This window comes from Acomys minous, assembly GCF_964271855.1.
Source record: "Acomys minous genome assembly, chromosome: 19".
Lineage (NCBI taxonomy): Eukaryota > Metazoa > Chordata > Mammalia > Rodentia > Muridae > Acomys > Acomys minous.
The window spans coordinates 43,956,495-43,968,897 of record NC_140499.1 but is presented as its reverse complement, the minus strand read 5'-3'; the positions used below and the strand labels follow the sequence as shown (position 1 = coordinate 43,968,897).

The 12,403-nt window shown below is 40.4% G+C and overlaps 1 protein-coding gene across 1 annotated transcript in view; it reads left to right on the top strand.

The window, feature by feature from the left end:
* Positions 1-2,062: 2,062 nt before the first annotated feature.
* Positions 2,063-12,403, top strand: part of IFT80 (intraflagellar transport 80) — a 78,018-nt gene continuing 67,677 nt past the window's right edge. Inside the window, exons 1-3 of the mRNA XM_084769662.1 lie at positions 2,063-2,302; positions 3,474-3,579; positions 6,442-6,510. Of these exons, the coding sequence (XP_084625788.1) occupies positions 6,477-6,510 (34 nt within the window). The 5' untranslated portion in view covers positions 2,063-2,302; positions 3,474-3,579; positions 6,442-6,476. The remainder of the gene's footprint in view (positions 2,303-3,473; positions 3,580-6,441; positions 6,511-12,403) is intronic.

Below are 12,403 nucleotides of genomic sequence, written 5' to 3'. Positions count from 1 at the left end.
AATCAGAGTCTGCAAAGTTAAATTAAATAAAGAATTTGGGGAGCCATATTTCATTTATTTGTATGGATCTTCTACGTACAATAAATTGTAACTGAATTATTTTTGACTTCAGTGTAAAAAAACTTGTCTTGTTGGAGCGGTGAGATGGTTCAGCGGGTAAAGGTGCCTGATCTGAGTTCAACTCCTGGGGCCTACATGGCGAAAGGAGAGAACTGACCCCTGCACATTCCTGCAAGATGTCCTCTGACCTCCGCCCCCTGACATGGGCATGCGCACACATGCACAATAAAAAATATAATTTAAAAACTTAAAACATTGTATTGTTGACTAACCATAAATAAGTAAGGGCTGGGAATATAGCTACCATACAGAGCTCTGGGTTTACTCTTAGGACTATACAAATTAAAAAGTAAAAATCAAAATTGGTAACTAAAATGAAAACAGGAGAAATGATACGATGGTATTTCTGGCTGTGAGACTCCACCTTCCCTAGACTATCAGAATGCACAGTTGAAAGAGACAGTTCACTGTTAAGAGTTCAGCCTTCTTTTAAAAATTCATGTTTTTAACTTACTAAAATAATGTTACCAAGCATGGTGGCTCACTCCTTTAATCCCAGCACTTGTGAAACAGTTAGATGAATTTCTGTGACTTTGATGCCAGCCTGGGCTACATAGTAGGTTCCAGGCCAGCCACAACTACATAGGGAAACCCAGTCTCAAAAAGAGGGGAGAGGGTGCTTATTGGTCTTGCAGGGACCCAGGTCAACTCCCAGCTCTCACTCACATGGTGGCTCATATCATCCGTAGTTCCATATCTTAGTTAGGTGTTTATTGCTGTGATAAAACACTATGGCCAAAAGCAACCTGGGGAGGAAAGTGTTTTATTTTACCTTACAGTTCTACACCACAGTCCATCACTGTTGAAAGTAGAGGCAAGAATTCAAATGGGAGGAACCTGGAGGCAGAGGCCATGGAGGGTGCTGCTCACTGGCTGGTCTCATGGCTGGCTTTACCTGCCCTCCTATGCAGAGGCCATGGAGGGTGCTGCTCACTGGCTGGTCTCATGGCTGGCTTCACCTGCCCTCCTATGCAGAGGCCATGGAGAGGTGCTGCTCACTGGCTGGTCTCATGGCTGGCTTCACCTGCCCTCCTATGGCACCCAGAACAACTGTCCCAGAGCACTGACCACTGTGAGCAGACCCTTCCACATCGACCATCAATCATGAGTGCATCACAGGCCAACCTGATGAGTCATTTTCTTAGAATGTTGAGGTATTTCCTTCCAACTGACTCTAGCTGTGTCAAGATAGTGTAGAATTCGCAGGCACACCCCAGTTCCAGTAGATCTATCAGCCTTCTGACTCCCACAGGTACCAGGCATATATACAATGAACAGACATACATGTAAGCAAAACATACACATTGAATAAATAATACATGTTCAATAAATCTAGAACAATTAAAAGTTATAAAAATATCTATTGTTCTAATAACTTTAATATGTACATGAGTATATGTATCTTTAGTCCCCCCCTTCTTCCTGTTTCCTAACATCATTTATTACTTTTTCACTTTTTATTTATTGTTTTTGAGTGTGTGTGTATTTTTTTTCCCCCTAGACCTTAGGACTGAACCCAAGGCCTTGGGCTTGCTCAGCTAGTGCTCTACCACTGAGCTAAATCCCCAATTGCATGTGTATCTTTAGACTGTACTTAAAAAATACCTTCTATCGCCGGGCATGGTGGCACACACCTGAAATCCTAGCATTTGGGAGGCAGAGGCAGGCGGATTGCTGTGATTCAAGGCCATCCTGGTCTACAAAAGTAAGTCTAGGACAGGCAAGGCTACACAGAGGAACACTGTCTTCAAAAACCAAAAGCCAAAACCAACCAACCATCAACAAAAACCTTTCTATCACAAACTTTATTCCATCTCTGGCAGAAGACAATTTCCTTTATATGGAAAAAATTGTAAAAGTCACACAATGAAAAAATACCCTTAGAAGCGTGAAAACATTTGGCTGTGGTACTTTTCCTGATGCACATCTTGAATGACTCCTTAACGCAATACCACATCAAGAATTGGTGAGCTGCGTGGGTTGGACAACAGCGGAGGAACTGTACTCATGCAGTGACGATCACCAGATAGTGAAGTGGAATTTGCTAACCAGTGAAACCAGTCTAATAGTCAAGCTGCCTGATGACATCTACCCGATAGACCTTCATTGGTTTCCAAAAAGCTTAGGCATAAAGAAACAGACTCAGGCAGAAAGTTTCGTCCTCCTGAGTTCTGATGGTAAGGTTTTGATGACTGGCCTGTGCACATCCTTGTATTGACAGTATAGTACAGCACTGTGATTTGTGCCTGGAGCTGTTTTAAAAACCACCTTTTGATGTGGATACACTGTTGCCTGCACATTTGACTCTTCATCAAATAGAGCTAAGGCTTGGGAATACAACTTTAAAATTCAGGTAGTTCAGTGAGTAAAGGCACTTGCTGCCAAGCATGATAGCCTGAATTCAGTCCCTAGAACCCACACTGTGGGAAGGAGAAACTGACTTCTGTAAGATGTCCTCTGACCTCTGTGGTACAGGCCTTGTGACAAGTAAATAAATGTAAAAAAAATTAGATTCATGTCAGTAGTCAGTTCACTATTACCTTCTCTCTAAACCTTCAATATATTTTGGTAATACCAATTCTAATCAATATCATGGTGTTTATTTTAGTTTTTCTTTTGATACTTGAAAGCAGCAAGGAGCTATGCTTATCAATATATACACTCATTTTAAAAATTCTATAATATATAATTTCAGAATCAATAACACAGATACTAAACTACTGTAAAAATTAATCTGTTTGGTATTTAATATTATTTTTCCTTTTAGTTTTGTCTTCCCGTCCCCTTCCTTTCCAATTCTTGTTTTATCCTTTACCATCTGTCTCCTTCTCCTCCTTCCCCAACTCTCACTGTGTGTCCCAGGCTGTCCTTGAACTCACTGTGTAGCCCAGGCTGTTCTGGAATCACTATCCTTCTGCCTCTTACGTGCTACCATTACAGGCGTGTCCCAGGCTATGGACATTTCTAAGGCATTTGTGATCTTTAAAAATGTGTTTCACATCTTTAAAATGTATATAGCTATTTTCTCGTTTGTAATTTAAATTATTTTTAAAACTTTTATTTAGTAAGAGGTTACTTTTATTATTCAGGGCTTAAATATATTTTCAAATCCTTTTTTCTTACTAAATGAAATATACTATATGTGAATGTCTATCATGCCACATTTTTGAATCTTTTTTGTTAGACTTGTGTTCCTTAAGATTGAGACTAATAAAAAAAAAGATTAAGAATAATGACATTTTTTGTTCTTATGCCTCTAGTGCCTAATAACTAATTATTAGTCCATTAATGCTAATTAATCTAGTAGTAGGAAGTCAAAGCTAGACTCTCACAGATCATTTCTTTTAGGTAAGTTTCATCTGATTTCCAAGTTAGGAAGAGTGGAGAAAAGTGTGGAAGCTCACTGTGGGGCTGTGCTCGCAGGGAGGTGGAATTATGAGGGGACCGCGCTAGTTACAGGTAAGTGCTCTGCAAATTGTCTCCCTTTCTGTGTTGTGACCAAAACCTGGCTCCTTCACACGCTAGGCAGGTGATCTGCCACTGATCAATATCCTCACCCCCAAATCACATTTTAAATGATATGTACAGAAAAGTATTAAGAGAAATTGTTTTCATTGTTGTAGTTTAATTTCTGTGCTGCGGTAAAATATTGTGACCGAAGCTAGTATCTGGGCTGTAGTCCATTATTGTGGGAAAGTCAGTACATTGCATCTATAAGCAAGAGCAGAGAGAGAGAGCAAACACGTACGCAGAGGGAAGTGCTGCTCCCCACGTTGGGCTGGCTGTCCCTCTGTCTCAGTATCAAGGTGACCCCCAGGGACATGCCCCCGGCCGTCTGGCCTAGTCTCAACTGAGACTCTCTTCCCAGGTGGTTCTAGATGTGGCACACTGGCTCCCCACCCCCCCCCTCCCGAGACAGGGTTTCACTGTGTGGCCTTGGCAGTCCTAGACTTGCTTTGTAGACTGAGCTGTTCTCGAACTCACAGAGATCTGCCTGCTTCTGTCCCCTGAGTGCTAGAATTAAAGATGTGCACCACCACCACCCAGCTGGCAAGTTGATATTTAAAACCAACCATCACATTCATTTAGCAGTATCATATTTCACTATTAGTAGCAAATAATTATCACAGAACCAATCTAGACTGCTGTGTAAATAGTATCATTCAGAATATTTTATTTTTTCTTTATTTTCTACCGTGAGACAGAGTCTTGATATGTAGTACAGGCTGGCTTGGTATTCATTTTGTAAGTAAGTTTGTTTGCATTAGCAATCCTCCTGCCTCAGCCTTGTCAATGCTGGGGTTACAGGAGAGTACCATTTCTTATGTCCATTTCTTATTTTTTAATCTTTTGTTTTTTGTTTGTTTGTTTGTTTTTTGAGACAGAGTTTGTCTGTGTAACCCTAGCCGTCCTGGACTGTAGACCAGGCTGGCCTTGAACTCACAGTGATCCTTCTGCCTCTGCCTCTCAAGTGCTGGGATTAAAGGCGTGCGCCACCATGCCTGGCTCCACTATGTCCGTTTCTTGAGTATCATATTGCTATTTCTATTTGTGACTTTTGGAGAATGTTCTATCATAGAAAGCTTTTAGAAAGATCAAGTCACTGTAGTAGGTAAAAATTATAATTTTTCAAAATTCTAAATTAAAAATATTCTCATTTAACTTATTATCATAGAAAGCTTTTAGAAAGATCAAGTCATTGTAGTAGGTAAAAATTAATAATTTTTCAAAATTCTAAATTAAAAATATTCTCATTTAACTTACTTTTGTTTCTCTTATCTCTTCCATCCCAGTTCTAGTCTGTGTAGGACTTACTGTATTAGTTTCCTATTGCTGCATTATGAGTTGACCTCAATATTTAGAAACTTAAACAATAGGCATTGAATATATAGCCATTTCTGTAGGCCTAGGAGCATCTTTGGTAGGTGGATATTTCTGGCTGAGTGTGTCATGAGGTCCCTTCACGTTGTAATGTGCCTAAAGTCTTCCGAAGGCTTGACTACACTGGAAGGTCCACTTCCAGCTTGGCTTGCATACATGGATGCTGGCTCGAGGCCTTGGCTCTTCTCTGGCTTTAGTAGGAGACCTTACTTTCTCGCCACATAGGCCTCGGTAGGGCTGATAGAATATTTTTACATGGCATCTGGCTTCCCAGCAACCCAAAAAAAAAAAAAATACTCCACCATTTCCAATCCCACTCTGTTCTTTAGAAGCAAATCACTGAGTACAGACCATACTGAGGAGGAGAGCTTAAGCTGGACCCTTGAAGAAAGGAGTAACAAAAATCTATGCAGATGGTTTTAGTCTCTCCCTTAGGCCTTCTCTAGGAGGATTTTAAGAAATTTATTATTTTTTTTTTTTTAGTGGCATGTTCTCTGTCCCATCGGTACTTCTTTTTCCAATGGTTCCTTTTTCGGCATATAAATATATTTAGATATGAATCATTTTAAAACCTAGGCAGGAAATACGACTCCTAGGCTGGAGTGTAGCTCAGTAGTAGAGTATCCACTCGCTGTGTGCACAGCTCTAGCACCTCACACACACACAAACATAATAACTAAGTGCATGAAAACAAAAACACCACGGGGTATAGTGTGCACACCACTAATCCCAGTACTCAGAAGGCAGAGGCAGATGGGTGAGTTTGAGGCTAGCCTGGTCTACATAGTGAGTTTGTGGACAGCCAGAACTACATAGTGAGTCCTTGTCTCACCAACAGACAAATAATTCCTTTTTTAAATGATTCTGTGGCTTCAGGCTCTTTCTTCCCTTTTGAGCTAAGATGGTCACAGTGGATTTAATTATTTCAGCTATTTCTTTTCCTACTCCCTGGTGTTCAACTGCAGCAGGTATTTTTTTGTTTTGTTTTCTGTTTTTCAAGACAGGGTTTCTCTGTGTTATCTTGGCTCTCCTGGACTTACTTTGTAGACCAGGCTGGCCTCCAACTCACAGTGATCCACCTGCCTCTGCCTCCCGAGTGCTGGGATTAAAGGCGTGCACTACCATGCCAAACACTGCAGCAGGTATTATATTAGAACACTTTCCTTAGTGTCTAAGTGGAGATCACAGTGACAGTGGAAGTACTCGTTGGGTACCATATGCCTTAGTTTTCTAAGTTTGAAGGAAAAAATTTTGGCTGTGAAAATTAGGTTATGTTGATGAAAGCTTTTTTCATATAATTTATATTTAAAGTTAAAGTTAAACCATGCTGTTATACTTAGAATGAATTGTATCTGAATTTTAAACATTTAGATGTTTACTTATATATGCAAGTGTAAACTTAAGGCTATTTTCTACATTATTTTTCTTTTTTCTGCACAGTTGGAGAAGATGGACAAGTGAAAATCTGGTCAAAGATGGGGATGCTTAGGTCAACGTTAGCTCAGCAAGGTATGCCTTACAGCTGGCCCTCTAATTTCTAAGCTTATACAACACAAGGCTCTCAACATTTCCTTTTATAAATTATCTATTAATAGTGCTGGAGAGATGGCTCAGAAGTTAAGAGCACGTAGTGCTCTTGCAGAGGACCTGGGTTCAATTCCCCGCACCCACAGGGCAGCTCACAACAGTCTGTAACTTCAATTCCAGGGGATCAGACACCTCTTCTCACCAGACACAAAATAGTGCACATATATACATGCAGGCAAACCAATCAGACACGTAAAGTAAATAAATCTAAAACAGTAAAGGAAGATTTTTAAAAAAAAGATCTAATATAGTGGCTGAGATTGACTTTGGTCACATTCAAAACCGAATTTTCTTCTATTTGTACCTAAGAACATTTTTAAAAAAGGCTTATTTATTTTATTTATGTGAATGTTTTGCTTGCATGTTTGTGCACCATGTGAATGCCTGGTACTTGGGGAGGGCAGAACAGGGCAAGGTTATCAGATACCCTGGAAATGGAGTTACAGGTGTTTATGAGCTGCCATGTTGGTGCTGGGACTTGAATCTGGGTCTTCTGCAGTAGCAGCAAATGTCCATAATGATTGAGTCATCTCTTCAGCCCCTATTTTATTATTATTATTATTACATTTATTTATTCATTTATTTGTGGGTTCTCATGCCTGTACCCATCAAGGTGTTTATGTGGAGGTTACAGGTCAACTTATGGCAATAGGTTTTCTCATTCTGCCATGTGGACTTCACAGATGGAACTCAGGTCACAAGCTTGGTGGCAAGTATCTTTTCCTGCGGCGTTACCTCACTGGCCCTGTACACTTTTTTATTTTCCATGATGTCTGATGATATTACCATGGTATTATTATTTAAATTAAGATATACTTAAAAAGGTAGGTGTGGTGCACACCTTTAATCCCAGCACTCGGGAGGCAGAGACAGGTGGATCGCTATGAGTTCAAGGCCAGCCTGGTCTACAAAGTGAGCCCAGAACAGCCAAGGCTACACAGAGAAACCCTGTCTTTAAAAACAAAACAAAACAAAACAAAAAAGCTAGGTGTGGTATGGTACACACCTTTAATGCCAAAACTCTGGAGGCAAAAGAAAGTGGATCTCTGTGAGTTCAAGGGCAGCCTGCTCTACATAATGAATTCTTTTTTTTTTTTTTTTTAAGATTTATTTATTTATTATTATACAGTGTTTTGCCTGTGTGTACATCTACAGGCCAGAAGGGGACATCAGATGACGTTGTAGATGGTTGTGAGGCACCATGTGGTGCTGGGAATTGAACTCAGGACCTCTGGAAGAGCAGAGAGTACTCTGAACCTCTGAGCCATCTCTCCAGCCCTACATAGTGAATTCTACATTATTGACCAACATTCTTTTTCTTATATTTGTGAATCTGTATAAAGGCAATTATAGGCTGAATATTCTTTTTAACTTATTGTGAAATATTTAGAGTGTCTTGCATATAAAATTGGTCTGGGTGTCTAGTTAAGACAGTCTCTCTGGGCATGGTGCTGCATGCCTGTGATCCTGAGACTTAAGACACAAAGACAGGAGGATTGTGCATTTCAGGCCCTCTTGGAATATATAGCAAGACCTTGTCTCAAAACCAGCTCATTGGTAGAATACTTAAATAGCATGCAGAAGGCCCTAGGATCAGTCCTTGGTACTGATGAGAAAGAAGGAAAGAAGAAAGAATAGAAGAATGAATGAACAAAAGAAAGTGAAACGATGTAAGAAAAGATACTAAACACCACCTCTCCATTTAAAAGTCAGATTAGCCAGGAATAGTGGAGCATGCTTGTAGCTCCAGGACTTGGAGCTTGAGGCATGAGGAATGCCCACCAGTTTGAGGCTTGTTCTTCATACCCAGTTCTGTCTAGCCTGGCTATACTGTCTCAAAACAACAAGTCCCAATAGTTTGATAATATTAGCAGTGATGAGTGAGGCTTGGTGACTGACAGCGTTTAAAGGAGCATCTCAGTGTTCTTTGTGAGGAGAGCAGTGGCAGTAAGTCAATATGGTGTCCATTCCTGCTGGGGCTTAAATTACATGTAAATTCTTATAAGTTAAATGTTCTAGAACTCAAAGCAATCTTGTGTTTACCTAAACATGTATGAGCTGATTTATAGACAGTCTAAGAGTAATTTGGATTTGATCTATTTTTATATCAAATTTCTAGACCCTGCAAAGGAAGCCCACTTGAGGCATTAGCTTTCTGATTTGAGACATTAGCACCAGTATTGCTTTTTAAATTACATGTCTTATCTATAGGCCTGGCTAGCAACTAATCAAGACACAGACACTTGTTATATTTTAAAATAGCCTTAGTTAACCTGGGGCAGGGCAGATATCAATCCTCTAAACTACTTTCCATAGTAGGGCTTCAGGCATGGGATCCCTGTCTCAATCAAGCTACCTCCCATCCATAATCCCAAATACTTGCTAATGTTCTTCATCTGGGCTGGATTCTCCATCCACACTGTGGGCCATGTGTTTCCCCTCCAGCTAACCCATGGCGGCCTTTCTTTTTTCCTTTCAGGTCTCTCTTTTTCCTCGTGGTGGTCTTTCTTCTTCCCAGAATTTCTCTCTCTCTTAGCCCCACCTATCTCCTGTCCTGCCCAGGTGGGATGGCTTTTTATTAAGCAAAAGTTGGGTCACAGAGACAGCAGGCTGTAATTAGCATCAAAATACATCAGACCATCCCCCAACACACCAGCTCTCAAGAAGTCTAGATTTACAACTGCCCTCAAAATCAGCAGTCTCTAGCTCACTTTATAAATCATCTGGAATTGGTCATTAAGACAAGTTAACTTCTCTAACGATTTTTCCAGAGATGTAACAGGAAACGTGTGCCTTGTTAGAAAATTAAACCAGCAATGAAAAACTCAAGAATTAAGTGCACAGTTCTGTAGTATTAATTTTTAAAAAGCAGATTATTCAATTGAAATATTGACAGGATAACTTAAATAGGAAAATATAACAATATTATTTATCAATTTTATAGTTGAATGAGAATAAGATTAAATAAGGCAAAGATGATTAGTAGTTTTGAACGATTCCTTATTTTACAAAGAAATGTTTTAAATTAGTAATGATATATTTATTAACATTCTAAGTAGCAATAATTTTCTTGGTATAAAAATGACTTTGAGAGCCAGACAGTGACAGCACTTGGGAGGCAGAGACAGGTAGATCTCTGACATTGAGGCTGGCCTGGTTTTCAGAGCAAGTTCCAGGGCAGCCAAGTCTACACAGAGAAACCCTGTTGTAGGAAGCAGGAGGTGGGTGCAGCCAGGGGGAACGACATGGACTTGAAAGTGTTCATCATCTTTGCCTAAAATTTGAAGTTTTTTGAACAGTATTCAAAGTACCCTTGTCATTTTGTCTACACGTTTATATTAATTACACTTCTCTTTCTTTTTGAAGTTTATTCTCTGGCGATTCTGTGTCTCTCTGTGTGTGTGTGTGTGTGTGTGTTTTATTCTCTGGCATCTGTCTGTTTATCATCTATCTATCTATCTATCTATCTATCTATCTGTCTATCTATTTATCAATCTGTCAGTCTATCTGTCTGTCTGTCTGTCTAGCTATCTATCAATCTATCTGTCTATCGTAGTTTTATATGTGTGTGGAATTCCATGGCACACATGCAACCCCTGCCAAAACAGGAACAAAGGCTAACTCAGTGATTCCAGAAAAGTCTCCAAATGGAAAGTCCCCAAATGTAGTAACCCTGCATTTTGGCTTCTGTAGTTCCATTTCTTGCTGACAGAAATGTAACAACCAGGATGTGGTTTTTATGCATAATAGACAGAGAGGATTGTGGGGCTTGGGCTGCATGATTTGGGCAAGCTTCCCTGTGCAGTCACTAGCCGGCAGTAAAGATTTTCTCTTTGGCTTTAGGAGTGCCTATGTGGCAGACTCTGGTATGCTTCCCTCACAACAAGAGGACAGCTTACAGGAGTTGACTCTTCCCTTCCAGCATGTGTGTCCTAGGGATCAAATTAAAGTCATCAGGCTTGGCAGTATGTGCATTCACCTGCTGAGCCATCTTGATGGCCTTTACATTTATTTGTTGATAAGACAAATTAGTTCCTGAGTTAATTTTTATTTTATTGTTTTCCTTTTCTTGAGACAGGGTCTCTCTAGCCTTTTTTGTCCTTGAACTCACATAGATCCTCCTGACTCTGACCCTAGAATATAGAAACTAAAAGTATATGCCACCATAGCTGGTCCTGTATTCATTTGTTGACTGTTGGAGCTTTTATTTTGTGTATATGAACACTCTAGCTACATGTACACCTGCAGGCCAGAAGAGGGCATCAGATCACATTATAGATGGTTGTGAGCCACCATGTGGTTGCTGGGAATTGAACTCAGGACCTCTGGAAGAACAGAGCCATCTCTCCAGCCATGAGTGTTAGAGCTTTTACCTAGAAAATTCATGGCCATTAGGTTTTTACAGAGAAAATGATAGTCATAGCTCTTTCTGAATGTTAAAGATGAATCTCACCCTGAGTGGGACAAGTGTGAAAGGATTCTTATGGTGCCCACAAGGAGTTATCATCCTCTGAGAAAATTATGTAATTATAATTAGGCCCTGTCTGGGTTGCAGTGTATATTTTGACTATTAATTGAATATGTAAGTATATTTCTTCCTATTTTCAAACAGAAGTGGAATAGTAAAAGATGGAGCTGTATATGATGAAATTAGTGAAGAAAATGTCATGAGCTGTGCTCCAAAGCAGAATGCACAGTGCTGTAAGCGCCGCTGAGCGATGGAGACAGAGGTGCCCTGGTGTCTTATAGGGAGAGAAAGTAGTTATTGGAAAGGCCTTTAACAACTAGTGTAGCTTTTTTTTTTAACTGAGTTTTTGAAAGGTGGTGAAATTAGGGTTGGAGATAGCCATATTGTTGTGGTAGTAGATTTGGTATTGGAAGAAGTATATATGACCAGAGGCAAAAGAGGAGGAGGCAAAAAGTCAGGCAAGTGTGTGGGCAATAGTTCTGCCAGAAAGGCCCAAGTGCTGACAGCACAGGATGCTGAGTGAAGGGGTTTGGAGTTTACTCTGTAATTTTTCAAAACCTTAAAACAGAAGTGAGCTGACCAAGGTGGTACAAGACTGAATCTTAGCACTTGGAGTTAGGTGCAGTAGAAACAGGAGGAACAGAAGATCAAGGTCATATTTTGCTCCATAGCCAGTTAAAGGCCAGCTGGCCTATAGGAGGCTGTAGTATTTCAAAACCAAACAACATTGCAACATCACTTCCAAAAAACCAAAACAACTAACCAAACTGTTAAAGGGAGCCCCACCAGAGAAGACGACTCAGACACAGGCTGTAGATACAGTCTTTATCCCGCAAGGGCTGACTTTAACCTGTAAGCCTCGCTTGCCCAAGGACCGATAAGTTCCTGGAATGCAGGGGCCTCGTGTAAGATAATATTAAGTGACATGTTTTCACACTAGGTGGGAGATATGTGGGCAGGAAGTACTTCAGGATGTATGCTTGCCCCCAATTGGGCGAAGGTGGAAAGTGGTAGCTGTGACTGACCTAATTCAATGCCATTTCTCTGGGAATCCTTGGTGTGGACATGGCCAGTGTCCATCTTCCTGGCCAATATTGAATAAAGCTTGTTTCAGTTGGACAGTCGTGGATTTGGTCTTTTGCCTTGAAATTTTCAGGTTTAGCAATTACAGCTGGCTGGGACTGTACTCAGATATTAGGGACCCAAGTGCGGTGCTGAGCACTTAAAGTGAGGGACTTTTAAAGACAAACATCCTGTTAATCTTGCATGGCAGCGGGAGGTTTTGCCTCAAGCAGGCAGTTTTTACAGAAGGTAAGATAAATTAGTTGGGGCATCTTGACCTTGGGT